Genomic DNA, 27,023 nt, shown 5'->3' on the forward strand with positions numbered 1-27,023 from the left:
ACCCAATTAAACCATTTTTTCTTTTACCGTTGTTTACCTGTTTCATTAGGTTTTTTTTTTCTTTCAATTTATTATTAATGGGAGGAAAAGGTTTGGAATTATTACAATTATTTAGAAGAAGTGAGAGTTTCAAATCGGAGATCGCATGGATGAAAACCTAACACTCTATCCATTAAGATATTAAAATACATACTTAGTTTCCACACAACCATCAAATTTGATGGGTTTATATTTTTAGGTTTAGTTGTGTCAATGTTCAGTCATATTTGAACAAATCTATGTGAATTGTTATTGTTTTGTTATCTTAAAATTTTGTCAGTCGAGCACGGTGCGTGTTATTAAAAAATGTCTCATGAGCGCATACAGAGAGGCTAGTGTACATGAAAAAATTAACAAAAACTTGTGGCAAGTATACAATTGGGGGTGATGTTGGCACAAAGTTGAAATTTTAGAGGCTCAAAATCAAATTGCATGTTTGTTGGGCAAAATGGTGTATGCATCAAAGTTTAGAGGCAATGTGAATGAAAGTAAAAAAATAAAAATAAAAATTAACAAAAAGTCCAAATAAAGGTGTACTAAAAAAAACAAAAATATGTGGTTTTTCATTATAAATAAATAGTACTTGAAGTATTTCGTTAAAACATTAGGAAAACTAATGAAAAGGGCTTGAAAACTTTGAGTTTTAATGATAAGGACAAAATAAAGGATAAAGTGAATAGTACTAGGATTGACTTTTTAGTGTAAAAATGTGGTTTTTCGTTAAAGTGAACAGTACCGGGTGCTTTTCGTTAAAGTTCCCTAAAACATTATGAAAAAAACCAAACTAAACAACGGTAAAAGAAAAACAAGGTACAGAGAGATTCCAATTTCAGGTACGGACATGGCTTCTCTACCGTACGCCGACGTGGATTTCAGCCTGCGATCAATGGCCGGTCGGGCCGAGGGCTTCGGTCAGTTCGCCATCGGTGGCCTCAACGGACCGGTCTATTCTGTGACCTCATTGGAGGGTTCTTTTATGATTCTTATCAGTAATTAAAATTTTCCCACGTTTGTTTAGTCATTTAGATCAATTAGATGCTTTGGGAATTGTGGTGGGGTTTTGTTTCTGAGCAACATTGAATATGGGGTTAGAAGGAAACTGAGAATTGGTAGACTGGAGATGTGAGTTAGGTCAGTTAATTAGACAGTCTACTCGTAATGAACCTAAATTCAAATATATGGCCGTATATTAGATTAGTTTTGGATATTTTCTTGTCGAACAAAATAAGGACTGAAAATTTGAGAGCTATAATAGCTCTTCGTAGCTGTTATTGCTTTAAGAAGATAGAACAAATTGACACCATTTTTGAAAGTTAGGTGCCCATTTTGTCCAAGAATTTGTAATCAAGTAGCACATTGCTGGAGGAGGGACCAGATTGGCTGGATTCCATACTCCAAAGTTATGCATCTGTTTTTTGCTTCTCATATTAGGTTTCGTTTGGGGCAGCTTATGTAGAAGCAATTATGCTCATAAGCGCTTTTGCTAGAAGTTATTTTGTTAGAAACACTTGAATCTTCCTAAAGAAGCATCTAGCTAGGTACTTATCGAGAAAGAGTTTGTACGACCTAGAAACACTTTAAACTTTCTTTTGCCAAAAGTCAAAAGTGTTTTTAGTCCTCATAGAAGCATTCCCGAACATGCCCTTAATCTTTTAGGATCTTTTATGAAAAAGAAAAATGTTGAACATTTATAAACAGCTTATTTTGGACTTTGATTTTTAGATGATTGTCCAGGCTCACTTCGTAAGGGGTCCCGAAAACAAGAACCGCTCTGGATTGTGTTTGAGGTTTCTGGCACCATTCATCTTTCGTCTTGCTTGAGTGTGTCATCTTACAAGACAATTGATGGACGAGGCCAGAGGATAAAGCTCACGGGCAAAGGCCTTAGGCTGAAGGAATGTGAGCATATAATTGTATGTAACCTCGAGTTTGAAGGTGGTAGAGGACATGATGTCGATGGCATTCAGATCAAACCGAACTCTAGGCACATATGGATAGACCGGTGCAGCCTTCGTGATTACAATGATGGACTCATATATATCACCAGACAAAGTACAGACATAACTATCTCTAGATGTGTTTAAACTTGTGCGTGTAATATGATATAAGTGTGTTTACTGATACAACCCATCTGACGGTTTCTTCTTCCCTTGGAACCAAATGTTAATTTGCGCAGACCCCTCGCACGGTGGTGACAGATGCATTCGGGTGACAATTCATCATTGTTTCTTTGACGGAACAAGGCAAAGACAACCTCGTCTTAGATTTGGGAAAGTTCATCTTTACAACAATTACACTCGAAACGGGGCTATATACGCTGTTTCGCAGGTAAATGAAACTTGTTATAACTGTCTCCTTGATCTTTGGAGTTTATGTGAACTACATGTTCTAATTAAGTTGTTTATATCAGATATACTCTCGGTGCAACATTTATGAAGCAGGAAACAAGAAAAAGACTTTCGAATACCATACAGAAAAGGTACATGACCATCTGTCGTTCATTTTTTCGATAGTTCCATATGAATGTGAAGAACTATAAGCTATTTGTACAACTACATCCCATTTCTCTAAAGATGTTCTTTCTCAAATGTTTGTAATCTTCCAATAGGCAGCAGACAGAGAAGTGGCGAAGGCCGGCTTCATATGATCCGATGGCGACGTATTCCTCAATGGAGCTCAATCATGCACGTTTGCAGGGTTCAGTGAAGAATGCATGTTCCATCCGAGCGAATTTTATCCACATTGGACTATGGAAGCAGCCTCAGCTTCCCTTAAAGCCATTCACCAAATTCTTACCGGCTGGCAATCCATTCAGCAGCTGGCCCAGCAGGCGGAAACTGTATAATTTTTTTTTTATCACTACATGTGCAACAGGATTTTAGAGGTTCCATCACAGAATAGCTTTTGCATTCAAATGTATACATCTTTGTATATGATCATTTGGCTTGAACTGAAAACTTTGAAAACTTCTGAATCGATCTGAAGGGACGGAGTGGAAAATAAATGAATCATATAGATTGTATACTGTGCAATTGACATCTTCAAGTAATTCCCTCAACTTCCCGTCCTCTACAGCCCACGATGTCTGCTTCTTCAAACGTGCATTGAACCTTTTAAAGCATTTCCTTTGCCATTTCCGGAGATATTTCTGATGATTTCTCTGGTAATGATGATAACACCTTTGTCCGGGTTGTTGATTCGTAGTTTGAAGCGTACAGTTTAACCTTGTTCGCGTGTTCAGTGACCCAATCTTCACCGAGGAGGAGTTTCAGGTTCGGCGTTTGCTGCGCATTCTCAACAATGAAGTGAAGATTGTTGACAAGGAAGAGATATGACAGAGACACATCTTTATAAATATCAGCTTTCATGTCGAGCTTGCACAGAAGGACTAGAATGAGGCAAGCTAGGTGGACTGACACTGCTGGTGTTGAACCGTCATCTGCCATTGACCACCTCAGTGATCGACTCGCCAACAATTTCCAACTCTTCTTCTGATCCGCCCTCGTCTTCTTCATAAAATGTGCATGATCTGCTTGAGGATCGACTTGAAACTAATTCAGGGTCAAGGTGATCGGGGTTTGCAGACAATGTCTCATAAACTCCCTTTCAAGCTTTTTCATAGCCGTTTGCTTTAGGTTTTGGGCAAGCACGAGGTTGCCGGATGGACAGCTTTCACGAACCAGAACATGCGTAGCACTGCGCAAGTTCTTCACGGATTTGAGAAGCTGTTTGGCCTCTTTCCTGCTACTCTGGAAGATAGACGTGGGTTTAGTGTATCTGGAGGAGTTTGGTTCCCATTTGGTGACGATGGATAGCGTTTTCAATGTTTTCTTCATCGTCGATAGAGAAGAGATATGGGAAGGTTTTGAACTAGTACAACCACTCTTCGGGGTGTCGGAGAGCATCATTGAGACGGGAAGGATGTCGAACTCTTAAAAATGGGGGGAAAGGTGTCGAACTCTTCTGATATTGGTGTCTGAAGAGAGGACCTTCAGCTTCAAAGCTGGAGACATAGAATCACTAAACCAGCTCAACACTTAATCATAACTGGTAATTCCCAAACACACATCAGATAACAAACATTCAGCTTTTTTTATGAGAAGAAGATAACAAACATTCAGCTTCAACACTGCCTATCTCGCAAATGGATCTGATTAGACGCTCGCTTTTTCTTGCTATGTACATCATTGACAATCATGCTTGTGCTAGAGAGTAATGTGTTCTGTGAGTACATGCGACACTTGTAAACATTTCCACATCAGAAAGAGCGGACTAAATAAGGGACCTCTAAAACAAACCTAGTATAAAAGTAGCCTAGGAACAACTCTCAATCAACGAGCACAAGACAAATCCAATAGACACACCATGATGTCGTGCGAAGCATTCGAAAACAAAGCAATCAACTTAATGTTTCCGAAAAGACTACACACACCCATTAAATGTAGTAATGCACTAATAAAAAACGGCCAAATGCTTCAGGGATTCAAGAAGCAGAGAACTAAACATCAACAGAATCTTAACTATCATTGCACCCGAAGAAAATTTAAGTCAATTTGGGTGAGGCATGCCTACCCAAACCTAGAGGAGTACAATTAAAGACCAAAACCTCAGGTCTAATGTCATAAATAAATTCAAAGCCAAAACTTGTGAACAAAATATTCTAATACAGAAAGGTAACAAGACGAACTAACGTAATCAATTCGATCCTCTAAGCCTTAATGGCATACTTCCTCAAAGGATAGTACATCTCTTTCTTCTTCTCCCTCTCGGTCTTCAAAGATGCCTGCGCAATACAAATGCATAACAAAATCACACTCCAATACAAACCAACTGAAAAAAACTACGGATTAGGCAATCTAGCTTTCCATCAAACTCACAAAAGCACAATGCCGATCAACTGAATATAAACATACAACACATTGTCCACAATCTATGCGAGTTTAGTGTTTCGTATGCTATTAATTTAGCTAAGCGATAACAAACAGTTGAATCAAATGCCATTACAGAATAGTTCATCATTTCAATTTCGGTCCACAGCTATAAACAAAAGCAATCGAAATCGTAAAAACTTTAGTACCTGGTGCTTGGTGAGCCTCCGGCGGATGGCCCTGGTCTTCTTGGGACGGAGATCAAGAGGCAACAGCTTCTTCTTCTTGTACACTTCTCTGAGAGCAGCCTTCTGCTTCTGTGACATCACCGTCAACACCTGGGCAATCGACAGCCTCACAACTTTGCTGCAAAAACCAAAATTTCAATACAAAAAATCAAATTTCTATTCGTTTTCCGAGATTTCAGAACAAAATTCAGAAAAATAAAAAATTGGGTTTTGATTGTTACATCTTGGAGAGCTTGTTGGGCGCTCCGCCGGTGACCTTGGCGACGCGGAGGAGGGCGAGCTCCGCCTTGAGATCCTTGAGCTGGGCCAAAAGGTCAGGCTTTGTCTTGTGCCTCAGCTCATGTACCTTGATTCTCGCTGTCACATTTTACAAACAACAAGAACAAAATCATCAGCAAAAAAGATAACGTTTTGGGGGAAACGAAATCGCAGAGAGATGGTGGAAGTACCCATTGCTGCTGCGGGTGTGCGTGCTCTGCAACGGCGGCTTTCTCTTTAGCTTGACGGGAAAATGAAACCCTAAACTATGAGTGGCTGTGGGTTTTGCGGGTTCTATATATAGAGCGGGCTTATGGACTTTAGGCTGGTATGATTGGGCTATTGGTGATTTGGTCCAACCCATGGGTCATAGTGTAGTGGCCCAATTAGTTATGGATGCCACTTGAAGCCCATGTCTTGAGAACTTAGCCCAATTTGTAGCACACATATTCTTTTAGTAAAAGTTGATGCCAAATGAAAATGGAAGATGTCTCTAGTACTACAGTCTAGTCATATTTTGTTTATTTTTAAGTTAGACATCTCAACCTCGACTCCCAAAGTAACAAGTTTGACACTTAAATATGGACTGAAGCTCACATCTAGGGGTGATTTTCAAACGGATCAAATCATAAAAAACTTTTCCAATTTCCATTTCAAAATTTCGGAATTGGATCTGATTGGATCACAATTTTCAAATTTGAAATTTTCGGAATCAGAGTAATCTCGAAAATTTGGAACATAAGTTGGAAATTCATTTAAATTATATGTTTTGGATATTCATGAACTTTTTCGTACATACAATTTATTATTCTTTTTATGGTTATGTATAAATTTAATTAATTTTTTGGTACACTAGTATGCTTATCCTTTTTAATATATAAGTGTATTTCTAATATAAAAACAATGAATAAAAGTATCCAACACAAATAATATAATATAAAATTGATTACAAAATACATAATTTGAGTAAATAACTTTAAAAAATGGGAATATTTCAAAACTTCTTTTGTCAAAATAAGTTCGGAACACTTCAGAAAAATTCGGATAGGAAATTCGGAATCCCTAAATGCATCATAAACTTTCAAAAAATTTCGATTTCAGAATTTTTGAATTCGAAAAATTTTATTTTTGAAATCGGAAACACCACTCCACCTTGCACCTTGCACCTCTACTCATATCTTTGTATCAAGAAAGAGAAGGGGGAAATTTTGTAACTCTGTCTTTGAGTGATAGTGCAATCATTAATTACCATTATCACTAGGACCAGGAGTAATGTTTTCTTGGCACCGATTATGTACAACTTGTGGTGAGGAAGACGTGGACCAAAAGTTTTTATCCATACATGATAATGATTTCTTTTTTAAGGTAAGTTCTTTAAAGTAACTCAAAAGCACGCACAAGTGGTAGATTATCATGATGGTTAAGGTTTTTCTCTTTAACCCACCGGGTTCAAGATTCAAACTCTTTTCCTTCCCTTAGTGCAGTTTAGAGTAGAAATATTGCATATATTTCAGAAAAATGACTCAACACACTTTGAGATAATCATAAGTAATTATGACATCGTTTGGCCGAAAGACTTAATAATGCTTCTAGATTTACCAAAGCAGTTTTTATTGGCTTCTTCGTCAAGCACTTTCAAGTACTTTTCAAAGAAGTTTTTAATTTTAATAAATATTAAAAAGTTGTGTTCTAATAAATATTTAGGACGCTTGTTTAACAGAATTGTTTCCTTGACAAGTATTCCTAACAAAAGTGTTCCATCCAGAACTCATGGCATCCATCAATTATATGCCCAAACTGATAACTGCGCATTGCTTCCATAATTTGCATCAACTTTGAAGCTTCTTTGCAGCTGGTTCAGTAGCCTGTTGTTTCTAGGTAGTTTGGATGAACAAATACCATTGTAAAGTATATAAATGCAGCAAAGTTGCACGCAATGTCAACCTACGAAGTTGACATAGTGAGATGCCGGATAAGAAGTCCGCAATTTGAAGCCCTATATATGTCCCATCATTGATAATGTAACTTGGAGCTGCAGTTGGTGAATAAATATCGCTCATTCGACAACGATATAAACCAAACCCATACGCCATACCCTCTCCCAATAGCATTAGGATAGCGATACCATGGATTAAAATACCCCAAAACTGTTAAGTTTGGAGATCTCACATTCTCATAATGTCAACAGCTCCTTCTCGATTGGCCTAACTTTGCAGACAATGACATATGACACATGCATTGACACTGATACAATAATGCTTACCCCCAACTAGTGGCAATATAAACATTATTAACGGTGGTGATATTTGTCAAAAATCAAAGCAGTGGAAAGGAAATTTGATTCATTTGACGAAAGCTAGTACGTTAATTTGATCAAATCTCCACCGTCAACATGTTAACAGATCTTTGTTGATTTCAAATCTCTTAATAGATCTTTCAAAGCGACTCATCACCCATTAATTATATAATTAGGGTAAATTATTGTTGTTATTAGATAATATTATCTCTTTAATGTCTCAATTTCAATTTCAAAGACTTTTCTAAAGTTCAAGCCATCAAAATAAAAAATTAATATTCACCAATTATAAAATGGATGAAAATTTCTAAAATCTAACAGGGAAACTGCCCAATTAAAAAAATTCAGGAGGTTAATCAACTAAAATTAGAATTCAGGAAAAAATGGCCAATTATAAAAGTTCAATTGATAACTGGCTAAATTAAAATTTAGAATGAAAATTAGTAGCTCCTTACAAATTTGGGAAGATCATCGACAATTCCTCAAATAAAAAATTAAACTTCCGTAACTTGTGCAAAAGTTCTTACTCGCATATTTCGATTCAACAGAATCGTTACTAGAATTTGGTACTGGTGCAGTGCGGTTCTTGTGAGGTAAGCATTTCCTCATTTATTTGTTATTACCAGCAATCATCATTTTACCACCAAAACTAACTCGTAGGCAATCTAAAAAAGTCATCACGAACACTTAGCAATATATATATACCGAAACATAAGCAAAAAATTCACTTTGGAAGTATGTAAGATAAATATATATTTGAAAACTCTCCTAATAGTGAATTGTAAGAATTAACAATTATATGTAAGAAACTTGCAGCTCAAGTGACTAAAAGCATTTATAGGCACCTAAAGTATTAAGTTTGTTGGAAACTCCACATCTTTTAATATATAGTAATTAAATTGAAGACAATATCGTGTTAGTCTTGTTGGATTTTTTGGCCGTTGTCTCTAAAACTTTAACAAGGTCTGGTTTCCCTGCCCCAAACCTAATATTGCCATTCATCAGAAATTATCCTTTTGAAGAAAATAGATTATAATGCTCCTTGGATCTAATGGGATATTGAAATATAGATTTAGACAGCCATTAAGCTGGGGAGAGGTCACCTCTATCCAAATTGCCGACCCTTCAAATTGTTCATCCTTAAATATATTGACAAGATGACATCTAACTAATTATTTAATTAAATAAGATGCCACTATCTGACTATCATCACCCATTCATCCATAGGAATTTGTAGGATTTGACCAAGTAACAGCTAACAACAACAAGAAGATTTCTCCTTTTCTCCATGTCTCCATTGCAGGGTTTTGGAGTAAAAGTCAAGAAATCCTTGCATTTTTACATGTCTACATTCGAATTTCGAGCTAGGGTTTGCAAACAGATCGATAATATAACCAACGAAAGAGAACAAGTAATATAGCTAGAGAAGCCCCCCGATGCAGGCGCCAAGGCGATATGAGATATGATAGTACAAAGCTTGGCTTCGAAACAATTAGCGGCATTTTCTACTAAAAAGTCAATGTAACTGCTACTTAGGGGGGTGTATTCAATTGGGATTTTGAGGGATTTTAATTCTTTTAATGAATCTAGGGGTATCCAATCAGGAATTTAAGTGATTCTTTGAAATTCAATGTGTATTCAATAAGGATTTTAAGATAGTTTATGAAAATCCTTAGAAATCTGGGTGTATTCAATTAGGATTTTAAAGAAGTTTATCACGTTACAGGTGTATTCAATTAGAATTTGATTTTAAAGAATTTGAGAAAGTTGAGGAATTAGAGGAAATTGGAGAGATTTCGTAGTGTATTTTGAGCATCCACAAATCTCACCTCTTCCCAAGAGATTTCGAGGGAATTGAATCAAAATTTTACATGGAATCTCTACAAATCAATTAAACTCCATAAAAATCCATGGATTTATAAATCCATTAAAATCTCTCAAATTCTCAATTGAATACATCCTCCTTAGTTTGATACGTGTCTAATTGACTTTTCAAACTAAATATTTTTTAAATAATTAAAATATTGTTCATATGTCAAACTAAAGAATCGTCACATTAACTTATAACAGAAACTGCTGTACGTATTAAATATATAAATAATCCGCATAATACAAGTGGTAATTAAAAAGAGATTGAATTCAAAACTTAGCGTTTAAAAGAATGCATGCTCTTAAGTGTTAACAGACTAAATTACAATCTCCTTACCAATTACTATACTGTTTTATTGTTAGATGGAAGAATATAACCCTTAGAAAGGTCAAGGGTTCATGGTTGCATTTGCTTACAGATTACATAGTTGCGCGTTGGCCCAAAAATTAAAATAAATAAATGAAAATAAGAAAAGCTCGTGCAACTCATGATCCATGTGCCTAGTCAAATCCCCAAAGACCGCCGTCCATTATACGAATCAGGGAGGCAGATTCTCTGCCCTTCAACTTTTCATACTCTCCTATTTGTGTGGTTACGGTTAAGTCACGTCAATATTTTATATTACTATTTATTTTTGTCTTATTATCTTTATAAAAAAAATATAAAATATTGACGTGACTTAACTGTGACCACACAAAACAAAACAGGAGGGCACGAAAGGCATGGGAAGCGGGAGGGCAGAGAATCTGCCTCCATGAATCAGACCCCAAATAATAGATTTTTTTTCTTCTTTTTTTTCCTCAAATATTCTAGAAATTAGACTCTCCATCTCCAAGCCAACGTTTCTAATCAAATATATACAGTAGAATTATATCCACTTGGCCAATGGATTGGACTTTGGAGTCTTATCTGCCCACTCGTCTTTCCTTCTTCTTATCTGGTGTTCCCAAATGAACATTTTAAACAAATTCAAAGTACACGTTGAATGAGCTTATTACTACTCTTAAATTCTTAATTCCAATACGCACATTATTGTCTTCCATTCCCCTTGACCAAAGAAATCAAATACATCTAGAAAAAGTGATCAACATCGAATATAATATATATATATATATATATATATATATATATATAACAAGAAAAAGTGATCAAGACATCTTGTACAAAACTGATCTCCAGAACCCATGTCAACCTTTTGTCACATTGAGAGGAAATTTTGGTCCAAATCAATAGTGCATATACAAAGACAATACAATACGGAGAAACTTGTATCAACGGTCCCTTAATTTTAATTTAATTGGAATAATGGTCTTTCAACTAAAAATTCATGACTATTGATCCATTAACTCATCAAAATGTATAGTTATGGTTATTTTCGTCAACTCTGTTAGAACATCCATCAAAATGAGTTATTTTGGAAAGAGTTGAGAGACCATTGGTCTAATTGAGTTAAAGTTGACTCACCATTTCTCCAATGGGTTAAAGTTGAGGGGTTATTGCTACAATTTTTCTCATTTGGTTTTCCATATTTGCTCATGCATTCAACCTCACGTGCGTGACACCTGGCATGTGACTCGTTTTGGCAGATATTCCAACAAGTTGGCGAAAATAACCATAGTTGCACGTTTTGATGAGTTAAGGGACCAATGATCACGAATTTTTAGTTGAATGACCATTACTCTAATTAGGTTAAAGTTAAGGAACCGTTGCTAAAATTTCCTCATACAATATGTCTCTTTTTGGTTAGTTATTTTTTGGGCGTACATAATTAATGATATTTGATGTTTAATGAGAGATAATTTTCCTCTAATAATGATATATAAATACATTATATGAAAGACTAACAACCCTAAATAAAATACGTCTCACATTCTTTGTGTGTACAACTAGTTTATTAGAAGCCTTTACTATTATATTACCAATTGGCTTAAGTTTCAAAAGATGCAGATCCGTTGTTTAAGAAAAGAAGTTAAAGTCTTGTTCCAATTGGGTTGGATCTATATAATATATATATGTGGGGTTCTTGAAAGTTACTTAAAAGTTCGAATATGAGTTTTACAACTATGATGCGTCTGGCAAGTTAAATCAGTTCATTGTTATTTTTTTTTAAGAAGAATATTTAAATACACAAAATTAACATATTTATTGACATATAATTTATATGCGAGTTTCACCTAAAATAGTAGTTAATTTTGTGTGTGTAAATAGCAACAAGCTTTTGTTAATTCGCTAATGTTGTTTCGGTTATTTATTTATTTATTTTCTTGAGCTATTTCGGTCACGTCCATTATTCTTCTTCTATTTTCCACTTTGTAATTTTTATCTCAACCTTATCAAAAGTCCAAATATATGAGGGAGTCCAAGTTGACCACATTTATCGCTCCAAGGCAGGCCTATATATATGCATCACATGTATACATTGGTTTCTATATATACAATATCGACTCCCCTGTACTCTCCACTCTAAATCCTAATTTGTTAAATTCCATCAGAGTTTTGCGTATTTCTCTCTCACTGATCATACGATTAGCAGTCTTCCAGAAAAACCTCAGCTTCTTCCTGATATCAAGCACTCTACGCATCATGGTTGGTTTCTCTCTCTCTCTCTCTCTCATCGTTCATCTTTGTTTATGTATTGGTTTTCTTATAGTTGTTTGGTTTTCTGCAGGCCTCTGACATGGATTTTGTCAAATATGAAGAGGTAAGACCTAGTTCTGTATTGGGTTGTGATCTTTTTTGAGAAAATATTTTTCTGTGTGTTTAATTCTAATTAATTTTTATAAATTTGCAGGAGTACATCTTAAATCCTAGAGGCATGAAGCTTTTCACATGCAGATGGCTCCCGAAGAACACCAAACCCAAAGCCCTAATCTTCATCTGCCATGGGTACGCCATGGAATGCAGCATCACCATGAACAGTCAGTGTCAAACTTTTCTTCCCGATCAAATTATAATTCTAATTAAAATACCCAAAAGAAATCATTTATATTATATATGCACCCCTGAAATTAACAGGTTTTCAAAATTGTCCACTTTGACCAGGCACTGCAATGAGGCTAGCCAAAGCAGGCTTCGCCATATATGGAATAGACTATGAAGGCCATGGAAAATCAGCAGGCCTACAAGGTTACGTGAAGAGCTTTGATGATGTGGTGGATGACTGTACCAACCACTTCACAAACATATGTGGTTAGATTTTCGCACCCTTTCAATCTCTTCAATCTACCGTTCTTACCTGCACATGAGATGTCCTTTACAGAGAATTTCCGTTCTCGTTAGTGCCAGTATTTTTGTCCTTGGTTATAATTTGTTGATGAATTCAGAGAGCAAAGAGAACAAGGGAAAGATGAGGTATCTAATGGGGGAGTCAATGGGAGGAGCTGTGGCTCTGCTGGTGCACAGGAAAAAGCCAGATTTTTGGGATGGTGCGGTTTTGGTTGCACCCATGTGTAAGGTATTTGCTTCCACATTCTTTTTGGACTTCTCTCATTGGAGTCTTTCTTTTTTTTTTTTATGGAACTCATTGGAGTTTTTTCAGCCACCTACTTCAGGTGGGGGTTTTTTTGATATTTTATTCATATTCAAAATTGATTTTGGACCCCAGCAAAAAGATTCCACCTTTTTTTTAGTTTTATTTATTATTTTGAAATTAATTTGTTGACCAAATCTCTGTGGTGATAGTAAAAATTGGGAAGGGATCTTCTTCGGATCCCCTTCCACTTAATCCATTAAAATCGTGATATGGATTATTAAAATTTGATTCAACTATTATAGTTACTATAACTTTTAAAGGGCCTCCATATTTGTAGTCGTTGAATCAAATTTCAATAGTCCGAATCACGAACTTGATGGATTAGGTGAAGGGAGCATTTTTGCTCACCACCATAAACTATGGTGTATGCTCACCATACACCTAATCAATTGACACGTATCATTTCACTTAATCATTTTTCAAAATTGATTAAGTGTATAGTGATCATACACCATAGCTTATGGTGGTGAGCAAAAATGCTTCCTTAGGTGAAAAAGGATCATCCCTTTCTGTAAAATTTGTATTCCTTGCGATAATTTCTGCTAAATCTGTGTTTTTAATAACCTAACAACACATACTTTGAATCTTTCCGCACAAATTAATAGGTGACATTATCAATCTAGATTAGCTTTCCTTTCATCGGGTGACAATGTTGAATTTGACCTTTCTTTTGAATATTTTTTAATTAAAAAACACAATTTTAACCAACTGATGTGATGACCCTACAACCAACTTTCAATGATAGCTCCTCCTAGGATTATTTCTAAGTTAGCGTTTGATATGTATGGTTTTTGAATTTTTGACGTATTTTCATTGTGAAAAAGAAAAAACACTTTCAGATTAAATCTTTCTAACCTTGTTATCCGAATAACCATGCATCCTACTAAGAGCTTCCACCTCGTCTCAAATTTCCAAATCCACACACCTCTCCAAACTGCTTTTGCCCTTTGGGTTTATTTGGAACTACTCAAAAAGAAAACTATATGCAAATATGACGTTTTTCCTTTAGAAAAATTTATAAAAACTACACTGTCTTGAACCGGAAAAATATGTATTATTTTAGGAGAAATTAGGTTTTTTATCCTTCTTTTTGCTACTTCATTGATTAAAACCTTATTCCTTTTCAAATTTTTATTAAGGTCCTTAGGTATTAATAAACATCATTAATATTTCAATAATAAAATATTTTTTATTTCTAAATATATTCATTTAGTGTTAGAAATGTTACATTTGGTATATTTATATTTATGGCTAAATTTTTTATCATATATTTTTATTTTTAGTTTGTACCCATTTTAATTTGCAACCCTTTTTTTTTTAATTTGTATCAATTTGCTTTTCAGTTTTAATTTGTACCCCATATATTAATGTCTTTTTGTGCCCATATTTTTTAAAGTTTTATTTATATTTGTACCCATTTTTAATTTTGCTAAAGGTGCCCATGCTAATTATATGTATTTATTTTATGTTTTAAAATATATCAGTAGTTATTTTTTTTAAATATGTAAATAATTATATGGGTACATTATTTTCTTGCTATAATTTTGTGAAGAACAATATTACTCTAATATTTATTTTTATGTATTTATTATATTTTAAACTATTATTGGAATTTGTTTAAATTTCATAATTTGTGGGACATTAAATGCCTGAATTAAATCTCTTAAATGATGTTAAGGACCTCGATCAAAATATTTAAACAAACAAGATTTCAGTCTAACAATTAGATTGAGTAGGGACCGAAACTAAAATGACTCATTATTCTATTTTATCTTCATCCATACAAAAATGTGTGGGTGGTCTTTCACTTTCGAAATCCCATTATTTTGAAACAAATAATACAATTTAGTTAGTAGACTTTTTTTTTTAATATTTTTTTTAAGTTTAGTTAGTGGACTTTACATTCAACTCCAAATCATGAAAAGCTAAACTAACACGTTTTGTGGTTTTGTTTTATATAAAACCATTTTATTTACAGATTGCAGATGATATAAAACCATCTCCATTAGTGATCAGTGCTTTGACAAAGCTCTGTAAGTTCATCCCGACCTGGAAAATAATCCCAACAAATGATATTATCGATGTCGCTTTCAAAATGCCTGAAATAAGAAAACAGGTACATATATAATTCTGTATTTATACTATATATATTTTAAATATATATATCATCCAAGTAAAAAATGCAGGCCATTGCTAATAATTTTAACCTAATCACAGGTCAGAGAAAACCCTTACTGCTACAAAGGCCGGCCTCGTCTCCAAACCGGCTACGAACTTTTGAGGGTCAGTTCGGACCTTGAACAGAGACTCGACGAGGTACGGTTCCAAAACGTAATCTCTTTGGCATTACTGTTACATTACCTTGCGTCACGTATAATAATTTGTTTTTTGTTCTTGTCTACTTTGATTAGGTCACCTTGCCGTTTATAGTTCTCCATGGCGAAGACGATAAGGTTACCGATAAATCCGTCAGCAAACAGCTCCATGACGTAGCCTCCAGCCATGACAAGACGTTGAAGATGTACCCGGATATGTGGCATGGACTGCTCTATGGAGAAACACCAGAAAACATTGAGGTTGTTTTTGCAGATATAATCAGTTGGTTGGATGAGAGGAGTTGCTTTGGAAATGCAAGGCTGGAGGGAGAGTTAAAAAGTGAAAACGACGGAGTAAAACGATAATAATTAGGGGTATGATATCCACACACCCCATTTTACTTCTCACACACTTTTTTTAATTTTCAGCTGTCGGATTGAATGAATTGAAGAAGATCAATGGACATAAATTATCAAGGGTGTATGAGAAGTAAAATGAGGTGTGTGGATAGCACATCCCTAATAATTAACATGGTTTCTTTCTTCGGCTTCAAGAGAGGTGGCTGGTTTGTTCCATGTAAAATTCAAATACCCTTAAAGGTCGTACCCAGTGCACAAGGCTCCCGCTTTACGCAGGGTCTGGGAGAGGTGAATGTCGGCTAGCCTTACCCCCATTTATGGAGAGGCTGCTCCCAAGTCTCGAACCCGAGACCTACCGCTCATGGGCGAAGGCACTTGCCATCGCACCAAGTGCGACCTCTAAAATTCAAATACCCTTCAGTTGTAAAATTCTTTATACAAAAGAGCAAAAGTTATAATAAAAAGAGCTTCAAGCTTTCAGTTTCGTTTCCCTTAATTGATGTGATTTTATGGTACTTGATTACATAAATTTTAATTATTTGGGTCTTGAGTTCAACGCGTTTACTAAAGTATATGTATAAGAATCATTTTACTTTTTAATTTTCTTTTTCTTATGTTTACTTACAAATAATAAGGGGAATTGAAAAATTATAAGTTTTATCTTGAAATTGGTAACTAAATAGGTCAAATAAGCATGACAATTGATATGATCACCCGTCTTCATTTCTCTTATTTGTAAGTTCTTTGATGCTTTATTTTTCATTTTCGATGAGTAAACACATTTCACTTCCTATGTTTTAGTAAACATTCTCTTAATTTATATTATTAAGAGAAGAGGGCTTGTTAACTTTTTATCCTTTTTTTTTCAATTTTGCCCTCACTTTTGAATACACAATGTTGATATGAGGAGGGCAAAATAGTAATTTTGTAGCTTTTGACAAAATGACAATCATATTCCCATTTTTCTTATTTTGCCTTCACTTTTGATACACAATATTTACATATGGAGGGCAAAATGGTAATTTTGTATCAATATTTACATAAGATAAAAATATGCACTTATTAAGAGAAATTGTCCCACCATCATTTTTTCATACAGATAAGTGAAATCATAATGTTTTTTGGATAGTTTGAATGAACTGAAGCGGTTGCGCTTGAGGAGAACGTGAAAGGATGTGAACAGTTGTTCACACACAAATAGTGTGTGCTCTCTGCTAGTGTTACTTAACACAAGTAGAATGCCATGAAGTTTTCTCAATACTCATGTTTTAGTAAACACAAAGGATAACTCTTGAATTCTGATGCTATATATGTAAGTAATCATATCTAAGCAAACGCACAGAACCAACCCCCAACTCGCAAATTTTAGGTTACTGAAATCAAAGGTGGGAAATCTTGGGTTGTTAAGGGACTGGACCCGTTTAGTTTGATTTCACAATTTCACCTTAATATGTATGGTGTTGCTATTGGTAATGGTGATAATGGTACATATTATTATGGTGAATCAAATTGAATGAATCTTAATAGTTACCCAGTAACAATTCAATTAATGAGTTGATTTGCCACCTCTCTAAAAGAGATAATTGGATTCGAATTCTCGACGATGCAAATAGACTCAATGAATTCAAATACCATAAACATATGGAGGCTCTGTAGCCATAAAAACAACCATACATAACACAGTGCAAGATTTCAGAGAGGGTTACAGAGAAAAGACATCAATCTTGCTAACATTGTTCAACAAAGGGGGAACCACGAAAGGGGAAAACATTAATCTCTATTACTACTAATTACAACAACAGTTAATGCAGTCTATAAGGTGCAAAGATGCATGATGCTGCTTCTGATACACTTCGATTTTATCGAAACAGAAACATTCACTCATTCCAGCGACATCAGGAAAAGATAATTACTAGCATGCTTGTCCAGTTAGTGTAACGAGAGTCATCATCGATCCCAGCAAAATCGACACTGCGACGAACTACAGATGAACAAAATTCTCAGTTGTATCGAGCACTCATCCACTTCAACCTTTGACTAACACAGCGATGTTATCCGATGAATGCATGCTAAAACCAAATGGTGCGGTAAAAACATGAACGAACTTTTGATCTTGTTCTTTCTTAAATGATCTTGTTTCGAATTTCCTCAAGCTTCTTCAGTATCTCTCCAGGAGTTCTATCCAACTCATCTGCAATTTTTCTCTGCAGATCCATGGGCAATGTTGGGAACTGCTCACACAGATCTCCATCAATCACATCCTGAAAAATTAATTACAGAAATTATTAATTAAGCTTTCTAACATGATCAAATTAAAATGACAAATAACAATAAAATCGAAGGAAAAAAATAAACCTATATTTTACAGCTGAATTACCTTGACCGGGAAATACGCTGATCTATAAGCCATGTGATCTCTACCACACAAGGGTGGATGCTCCTGCCTCATATACATCTCCAAGTGAGAAAAGAAGTCAACATCATCACGTGAGGTGAACGCAAGTAAGGAACCCAAGCTACCCATCACAGTTCCATAGATGATGCACTCCCCACCACCTGGAATTAGAGATGCCTTCTGCAAGCAGCTGACAACATCACCAACATGATACTGCACTATCTCCTCTACTTTGTTGGGAGCGCCATTCAACTTTCCCTGCTCCCATTTTATCCTCCCACCCGTTGGATCTTCTTCTATCTCATCTGAAACATCCTGTGGTAACCGCACAAAATAAACATTCCCAAACTTGTCTGCACCTGCCATGGTGTCAAAATCTATATGGAAGGATGCTGTAAGCCATCTTGGAACACAATCATCAGCAAAGATATACAATTGATTCTCATCCCGCCTATACTTGCAGTAGTGGAATGACTGCCAAAGAATTAACACCATGGGAAATATAGTTAGTCCCTTATAGTGAACAAAGACCGGCAAGCAAGAAGAACAAGAATATGTACTTCAAAGAAATCCACCACACAAAAATGTACCTCACATCCAGTATGCAGAAAGCCGATATTGGAATATTACCACGGACTAAGACTACGCAACCAAACGTGATTGATTACATATAACAGTAACTCTGAACCCAGTATACATCAGGAAACAATATATGATATGTCATTGCATTTTGTACGAAGAGAAATTTTAGTCTAAATTTCAGCTATTGGACCCTTCCCGAAGAATTTTTAACCAAAAAATAAAAAATAAAAATCCAAGCATGTATCTACTTATTTAGCCTATATAATCCAAGGTCAAATAACTTGGTTTTTTAGACGAACAATAGGATATCAGTTACCCATGTATAACAAAAATGTAACGTGGGAAGGTGCCACACAACAGGAACCAGATACAACCACAGACAAAGAAAACATACCTCTTGAATGTCACCTACATAAATCCGATCACGATAAGTTTGGATTGACGCAATTGTGTTGGGAAACAGCTTATTCTCACACTTCCTGAGTAATCTTTTCTTCCCCAAATCATAGAGTCTGAGCACTGGTCCGATCCCAGCTAGTAACCTTCCTTGAAACTGGCACAAGGCAAGAGGAACACCATCCACTTGTGTCTTGTGCAAAAGTTCAAGGGACTTTCCATCATCTAGGAATCTATATATATGTATATAGCCTGCTGTTACACTCTTTTTTGGCCAAAACTGCAGTCCCTTCGCTGTGCCAACAGCTAAAAGCGTACCATACTCCTTGTCATGGAAATTCACTGTACAGATACTGAATGCAGCTTCATTATCCTGAAGCTCCAGCAGACATGTTGTAGTTGCTGTCTTGGGGTCAAGAACTCTAATGCAAGACACCCATTTGTCAGACTCTGCCTTAGGATACCCGTAGTGCTCATCAGCCAAGGGATCCTCCTCATCCCCGCCATTTTCCATCTGATCTACATTACCGTTTCCATTGTCACCTAAACCTGCAGCCTCAAAACACTCTTTTTTGGCAGCTTCACGCTCTTCTGCTGTGAACGCTCCTTGATCACTTTCAATAATTACCAAAAGCTTTCGTTTGAGCTGAATGATAAACTTTCTAGGGGTGTACCTCAGTGGAATCACAGTTTCATTAAATGTTTCTCCCAATCTTTCAATAGTAAAAACCCTCAAAGCATTTCCAGCAACAGAAACTACACCTTCCGAACATTGATCGGATGAAAATGAGGCAGCATATTCAAGGGTCTCATACGATAGGGGTGTTAAGAGAAAATGTCCTTGATGGATATAACCAAGCCAGGGCCGACTTGACAAGCAAAGCATAGCATGCTTGCCTCTCACACTAATAGAAAATAGCTTTGGTGCTCTTAGTCCCAAGAATCGAGAACGGGAATCAGAGAGTTGACCTGTGACCATATCCACCACTGTTCTGAACAAAATCCCAGAGCGTAAACCAGCATTAAGGAAAAGGCTAGCAGGATGATCAGCACCATCCTCCCCACCAATTGATGCTTGAACCTCAAGAAAGAGGAGAGATTCTGGAACTCCAGAAAGACTTTGCACACTAAGAATTTGCATACAGTCATCAGGATCCAATGACAAAATACGAATGGTGCTGTCATATGAACCAACGGCAAGGAAACGAGATCTCTGTCTCCCTTCAGGTACAGGGGCAATGTCTAGACAGGCTACATCTCCAGACATTTCATGTTTCTCCACCTCCATTAACTGACCCGTCATATCAACCTCAAAATATATGAGTTCTCCTCCGCTCAGTGCAATAACTACCTGAAGTCTATTAGAGCCAACCTTTACAATCGTCCTCTTTCCAGGAGTTCTCCATTCATTAATACGTCCATCTTCCCTAATATGCCTAATTCCATTTGGGTGCACTTGCATGAGAGAATCATCACCTATTAAAGAAACTGCAAGTGATGGGGTAGTGTCAAGAAACCCACTGTCACTAACTTCTTCAACTGTCTCACCAATTGAAAGCACAAGAGTAGCATTTGCAAATGACACCACAATGTATGCATCAAATTCATCGGACACATTCTTCTTCACTGTCCAGACCGCACTCGGTACACCAGGAAGCTCTGACACGGCCATCTCACTGATAGCTAAACCAGGTCTTAGTATCCTGAGGGATGAACGAGGACCCCGCCCACAAAGTGTAAATATTTGAGGTGTTTCTTCCTCAAAGAGATTATTGACCTTCATATCCATTATCGGCATCAAGCTCTCAACTTGATCAATCCTAACAAGGTTTTTTAGTTTTCTGGGCTGGAAAAACAAAGGCTGGAAACCTTCTTCCGTTTCCATCAATGTGGCTGATGAAGACTCCACGTCAGGTTCTTCCCCTATTGCCTGGAACTGGTACAAAGAGTGATTCCCAAACTCTGACGCAGCAAACAAAAACCCAGATTTTAACACACACATTGAAGTTGTAACCGGAATTGTATCAAAATACTTGATCTTTAATTCTGAGACCTTGTCGTTATCATGATCCAGAGTAACCTTAAATATATCTCCATACTCTGTCTGCAAAAGAAAAAAGAACATTGATTTCTGCTTGTGCATAGCCGCTGAAACTATAAGAACCCCACGCTCTGCAGGCAAATCTGCACGCCTAGGAATCACAGCCCTGAGATCCGGTTTATCCTGGTTCTTATAAATCACAAAATTTTCCGCACAGACCAATACACCGCTTGGCCCATCCCCACCTCCAGGAACAGTGACCAGCATATTTGCACCATTATCAACCTGATCTGACCACTTCCTTGATACGTGATTGAGGCCAAGATCGAGCTCATAGAAAGTCAAATGCTTCTGCGCCTCATTCGCCGCCTGCCCAGTAGAGTCCTGATCAGCTTCCGCATAATCCAACTCAATGGCAGCAAACATGGGATTATCAAACCCACAATCAACCCCACAAATTGAATACACAATCGTATGCGACTTGTGAGCCTCCAACGGAGACGAAATCGTCAACCTAGCAGAAGTATCCCTATTCAAAACGTAAACAAGCTTCTGCTTCTCACATGCCCCAACCATAACAGCCCTCCCCTTGGGGTCAATGGCCAAATACTGACCCGGAACTATCCTTCGACAACCCGATTTCCCGAAAGTCTCCTGGTGAATCTTATCAAACACATTCTTCTCCTTATTATACTCTAGAATCACAATCCGACCCGAATCGGACCCGACAACAATATAGTCCTTCTGAGAGCCAGTGAGCCTAAACTGAGCTAACGACCTAATTGCGCCGAAAATTTCAACAGAGAGGAGAGTCTGGATCTTACCATTTTCGTCGGGACGGAGAAGGTCGAGAACTTTGCCGCGGGCGACGACGATCTCCTGGGCCTTGCCGCCGGAGAAATTGCCGTTGATGGCGCATACTATGCCGGTGGCGCGCTGGAGAGTGAGGCTGTAGAGGTACATGGCATGGAAATTTGGGGCTGCCGGAAAAAGCTAGGGCTTTGGGAGGACGGTGAAGTGGGGAGTGTTGGGACCTCGCGAGGTTTAGGCCCGTTTAGGGTTTTGAAAAATGAAGTCAGAGACACTGAATCTTCGGTCGATATCGGGATTTGTTTTTTATATAGAAAAAAATGCTTAATTGCACCAATAGTCCCCTTATTTATTGATGTTTTCACTTTCATCAACGTATTTTTTGTTGTTGCATTTTTGTCCTTGTAGTTTCATTAGTTAGCAACTTGAGGACTATTTCTGCTAGGGCTAACTCCAAGAACTGGAACTTAGGATTGTAACCCTGATTGATGAGGACATATATATTTGAAAGCTCAGGGTATTATGGTCCACAAATCATTGGAAAAGCACAAGGGATTTTTGTTGCAAGCTCTGAAGATAAGAGCATAGCAGTTACATGATGACTACGCACATTTCTCAGATAACGAATTTAAAGAATGAATTGAGATTTTTCAAGATCTAGACGGATGTGCACCAGCGTGACAGGTCTCATGTTGCTCTCATTGGTGGGATTGGGATGTATGATGGTGCAAATGGCTATGCAACTGTTAAGGCAGTAAATAATGCAGTCCTTGTCGCTCAAAGGATCATCAAACAGGGAATGATGCTGAGCCATTTGACCCTAAGTAATTGAAATAGACAAGGATCAAGTATGTTCGAGTCATTTTATTTATTTATTACTATCCATCACAAAAGAGATATATCTCCGGTTGTATGACAAATTCTCTTCATAGCAGATATACAGTTTGACATAAAATTAGAAGTTAACCGGTTGCTGTAGTTATTTAGCATTTGTGTATGATGTGGTTTTACTTACTCAAAATTACCTCAGGGTAAATCTCCTAAAGATCAAGCCAAAACTCCGGGCTGTAGTGGGCAGCACCTAATATGCTCATACCAGCACCATCTTAAACTACTAAAAAAAGGCACCAATTCCATTTGATGGAGGGAGTTGGTTTTTCAACCATAAACACTCCGATAAGAAAAAAGGGTGCACCAACTCCATCACTTCATACAACTCCAATACAACCTATATATAACAACACAAATCATTTCATTTCTCAAACACAACACACACTCAAATCCAATACATTCTCTCAAGAGACAAAGATTCAATACAAAACCCTTCATTTCTTCACAAGCTCACAACCTAAAAATGGCAAAGACCATCAGACCACTGAAGGCCACACTCTACATCTTGCTTGTAGCCATCACCCTTGGATTTTCCAGCTCAGCTAGGATACTTGACGAGGTGAAACCCGATGAGTCCAATCCACTTCCGACAACTGTTCCCGCCATGAACCCTCTGCCAAGTGGTCAGATCCCTGCCGTTGCCCCTACCACCATAACGGTCGATGACACTGTCGACGACGCTGACTCACCAATCCCAGAGACGGATGATACCCCGCCAAAAGCTGAGGTGGTGTCTCCCGTAGTCCATTCTGTCACAACGGTCTCACAAGCTAACTCACCATTACCAGAGACGGACGACGAACCTTCCGTAGTGCCAACACCTACTGCTGATATGGCCCCCTGTAGCAACACCCGCCATTCCAGTCGCCACATCTGTGGCAGGTCCCGTCGCCACAACACCAATCGGCCCTAACCCAACTTCCGTGGCCGCTAGTGCCATCGTGGCAAAACCCGGCGCGGAAACCCCACACTTGTCCTTTTTCATGCACGACATCCTGGGAGGATCCCACCCATCAATCAGAGTGGTGACCGGCCTCGTAGCCACAACAGTCCTCAACGTTGCATTCTCCAAACCCAACAACAATATCTTTCCCGTCAGCGGTGGGCCCCCCTAACCAACAACAACATCAACAGCTTCCTCAATAACAACAAGAACAACATCCCTAACATCGCCGGCCTCAGCGGCCTCACCAACTCCCAGTCCAACACGGTCATCCAGAATAGCGGCAACAACAACATTGTCAACGATGGCAGCAACCAACCCTTCGTCACTGCCGGCCAGCTCCCTAACGGAGCTACCCTCAAGAAGCTCATGTTCGGATCTGTGACTGTGATCGATGACAACCTGACCGAAGGACACGAGTTGGGCTCTGCCGTGCTCGGCAAGGCACAGGGTTTCTACTTAGTTAGTTCGCTGGACGGGAACAGCCACACCATGGCATTTACTGTGTTACTGCACGCAGGTGAACATGATGTGGAGGACACCATTAGCCTCTTTGGGGTCCACCGTACAGCGTCGCCGGTGTCCCACATTGTTGTGATCGGTGGGACTGGGAAGTACGAGAATGCGAACGGGTACACCGCCATTGAGAGCCTGCATCAGGAGGACCAGTACACGACTGATGGGGTGGATACTATTATGCAGATCGGCCTTTACCTTTCTGAATAGAAAGTGGTCGTGTGTTTTTTATTTAGCAGTATGGGGTTATGAGATGCTTCATAATTTCAATGTGCATTTGATGTACTTTCTATGTGTATCTTTAATTGAATGAAAAATGAAATCTTTGTCATTAAAAAGTCCGATCAAACTTCTTTTTGTTCTTTTATTCGAGCAGTTTTCTACTTAAATTTAATCTAAACTATGGGAGAGCACATCCACTCTAGCCAACTTAACTACCCCGCAGGCAGACTCGTTTCTTGTTTAATCAAAGAAGAAAAACCAACCATTAAAAATGTCATAAGCAGAGCCAAGTATCAATATCACAACTTTTTTCTGCTGCGTTCTGTGTTCAAACCTATTAGTTTTACATCAATAGACACCATTAACTTTCTCACAATTCATTCATTCAAGTTCATGTCGTGATATATTCCTAAGTCTATTCCTTCAACCTGTAGGTGTCTCATGTTTTTGACAGATATATCGTAATTGATTGGATAACTCGTAGATTACCCTTTTTCTGAAACGCGGAAACAAAATCACTGGCTTGTCAAATTATCTTGTATTAGTTGAATCATAAAAGCTTATCAATATGTAACATTTGTTCCTTACCAATATCTCTGGTTTGGACAGACTTAAAGTTTAATGGATGACGACTTACAAGTCCACAATATGGTTCTGCAATTTTCGACAAGATGATAAATGGAGAGCAGAGTTGTTCACAGAAAATAATAACACTCAACCAAGATTTAAATCTTGACGGGAGGAATTAATCCGTGATGAGTTACAGACCGGCTGGCATAGCTAGGCAAAACCTACAGAGGTTACACATAATCGGAGATTATAGTGTGGTAACGTTTTGTAGGACATGCGCTGATTGCTCATATGGACATGAACTGATTTGTTCCATTAGGAAAGAAGTTCGGATCTAAACTTGCAGACCTGTGTTTGGTTCAGACGTTTCAATTTGAACAATGTTACAGAAAACAAAATGTAATCATTTCGTTTCTCTAAAATAACAAGCAATACAATAAGAAAATCTCTCTTCAGAAAGCCCGCATCAGCAAACTTTATCGCTTTTTCTGAAGACCTTACAAATAAACTTGAAACACAAATGCTCTCAATCACATATAATTAGTAAGTGACATAAACAGTGAACTGCAACAGCGTCTCCGCCCCATTAGTTTGCTGGTTGGAAGCCGGAAAGGTCTTAACCAACGCGAAACCTTTGGCATTGACATACTTTCCGGTGCCTCCCATCACAGCCAAGTGAGACTCTGACACAGATGTCCGGTGAACCCCAAATAAGCCAAGACTGTCGGTGTAACTCCCACTTTGGAACATAGCAGTGAAAGCCATAGTCTGACTGGTACCGTCCTCAGAGCTCACTTTATAGAAACCGTGTGCTTTGCCAACCAAGCCAGAGCCAAGCTCATGCCTTTCAGTCAACTCATCATCAAATACGCTCATTGTTCCGAACATGAGATTTTGGAGCGTGGAAGAGCCTGGCAGGAGCTGCCCACCATTTATCGGAAAGTTTCCAAACCCACCACCATTTCCATTGTTATTTTGTCCCACGTTTGGTGTTGTTCCACTAAGCCCTGTGAGAAATGGGATGTTATTTTTGTTTATGAGACCGTTGTTGTTGTTGTACTGGGGTACTCTATTGTTAAATGGTAGGACTGCCCCATTGGGCTTGGCGAACTGTACTTGGCCGTTGACTGCAGGGTTGTTGACTATCCCCGTCATGGCTAGGGCATTGGGGGTTCGATCCTCTGAGGATGTCGTGCATAAAGAAGATCAAGGTAGGGTGGTTAGCAGCATTTGCAATTGTTGCAAAACTAGTTGCAGCTGAAGGTGTAGCTACTGGTGCAGCATTTGTGACAGGTGTATCAAACGTGTCGGACACCACTGGGGAACTACCGGAACTTGCGGCTGCTCCTCCAGATTTCGTGCTGAAGCGGCAGAGAAAATGGTGAGGGTAAGAAATAGGAAGTAGGCAGTGGCCTTGACAGAGATGGAGAAAATTTTGTGAGCTTCCATGTTACTTTGAGAGCGAAATAAAATATAGGAGTCGAAATTGTTTTCCTTTCGGGTTTCAATTCAAGGATCGAAGGGATGTTTTCGTTTGTGTGGATGTATGATGGTGTATGTATAGATTGAGTTTCTGAAAGGAGTTGGTCAAATGGAGTTAGTGCTAATCTTTCCTAATTAGTGTATTGGTTAGGCTCCTAAAGGAAAGTTTGACTCCAAAAGAGGAATGATTTGGATATGGACACAGATTGGTTTAGGTCACCTAACAAAAGATCCTAGCTTTCACAAGGCTCGGATTATCGTTCGATATTTCAGGGAAATTGGCTTCTGATGTCAATTCTTAAACGAGGATGAACAAATAGTCCTCGAACTTTCATGAATCCGTTTATAATTATATACAGAGCTTCCTTACGCTTCCTTCCTGGTTTTCG

General features: G+C 37.8%; 5 protein-coding genes and 1 pseudogene across 6 annotated transcripts; 3 read left to right on the forward strand and 3 right to left on the reverse strand.

Annotated features, from left to right (window-relative positions):
* The first annotated feature begins 853 nt into the window (after window positions 1–853).
* Window positions 854–3,014, forward strand: LOC103406299 (uncharacterized). Of its 2 annotated transcripts, XR_011579077.1 has the most exons (4): window positions 854–2,091; window positions 2,216–2,367; window positions 2,450–2,518; window positions 2,648–3,014. XR_011579077.1 is itself a non-coding variant. In XM_029100870.2 (3 exons), the coding sequence occupies exons 1-3, from the start codon at window positions 2,200–2,202 to the stop codon at window positions 2,684–2,686; spliced, it is 276 nt and encodes a 91-aa protein (XP_028956703.1). In that variant the 5' UTR covers window positions 854–2,199; the 3' UTR covers window positions 2,687–3,014. The 2 variants fall into 2 exon arrangements, 1 of the variants encoding a protein (XP_028956703.1); XM_029100870.2 differs by having other exon boundaries at window positions 854–2,367.
* A 1,524-nt stretch (window positions 3,015–4,538) lies between these two features.
* LOC103406298 (large ribosomal subunit protein uL29-like) lies at window positions 4,539–5,726 on the reverse strand. Its single transcript, XM_008345297.4, has 4 exons — window positions 5,605–5,726; window positions 5,377–5,512; window positions 5,117–5,273; window positions 4,539–4,822 (listed from the first exon to the last, which is right to left on the reverse strand). Exons 1-4 carry the CDS (start codon window positions 5,606–5,608, stop codon window positions 4,748–4,750), a joined length of 372 nt encoding a protein of 123 aa, XP_008343519.1. The 5' UTR covers window positions 5,609–5,726; the 3' UTR covers window positions 4,539–4,747.
* A 6,187-nt stretch (window positions 5,727–11,913) lies between these two features.
* On the forward strand, window positions 11,914–16,025 carry LOC103433510 (caffeoylshikimate esterase-like). Its single transcript, XM_070825155.1, has 8 exons — window positions 11,914–12,165; window positions 12,248–12,280; window positions 12,371–12,497; window positions 12,622–12,768; window positions 12,903–13,033; window positions 15,090–15,227; window positions 15,329–15,427; window positions 15,523–16,025. The coding sequence occupies exons 1-8, from the start codon at window positions 11,929–11,931 to the stop codon at window positions 15,790–15,792; spliced, it is 1,182 nt and encodes a 393-aa protein (XP_070681256.1). The 5' UTR covers window positions 11,914–11,928; the 3' UTR covers window positions 15,793–16,025.
* Window positions 16,026–17,396: 1,371 nt separating this feature from the next.
* On the reverse strand, window positions 17,397–22,315 carry LOC103433519 (spliceosome-associated protein 130 A). Its single transcript, XM_029100873.2, has 3 exons — window positions 19,158–22,315; window positions 18,164–18,655; window positions 17,397–18,047 (listed from the first exon to the last, which is right to left on the reverse strand). The coding sequence occupies exons 1-3, from the start codon at window positions 22,161–22,163 to the stop codon at window positions 17,910–17,912; spliced, it is 3,636 nt and encodes a 1,211-aa protein (XP_028956706.1). The 5' UTR covers window positions 22,164–22,315; the 3' UTR covers window positions 17,397–17,909.
* Window positions 22,316–23,364: 1,049 nt separating this feature from the next.
* Window positions 23,365–24,570, forward strand: LOC103433455 (dirigent protein 9). The gene is given in 3 exon segments (XM_008371722.3): window positions 23,365–23,628; window positions 23,714–24,005; window positions 24,008–24,570. Coding segments are annotated over 3 exon segments (1,119 nt in total).
* A 1,122-nt stretch (window positions 24,571–25,692) lies between these two features.
* Window positions 25,693–26,601, reverse strand: LOC108169228 (dirigent protein 10-like; annotated as a pseudogene).
* Window positions 26,602–27,023: the final 422 nt, after the last annotated feature.

Source organism: Malus domestica, chromosome 01, assembly GCF_042453785.1.
Source record: "Malus domestica chromosome 01, GDT2T_hap1".
NCBI lineage: Eukaryota > Viridiplantae > Streptophyta > Magnoliopsida > Rosales > Rosaceae > Malus > Malus domestica.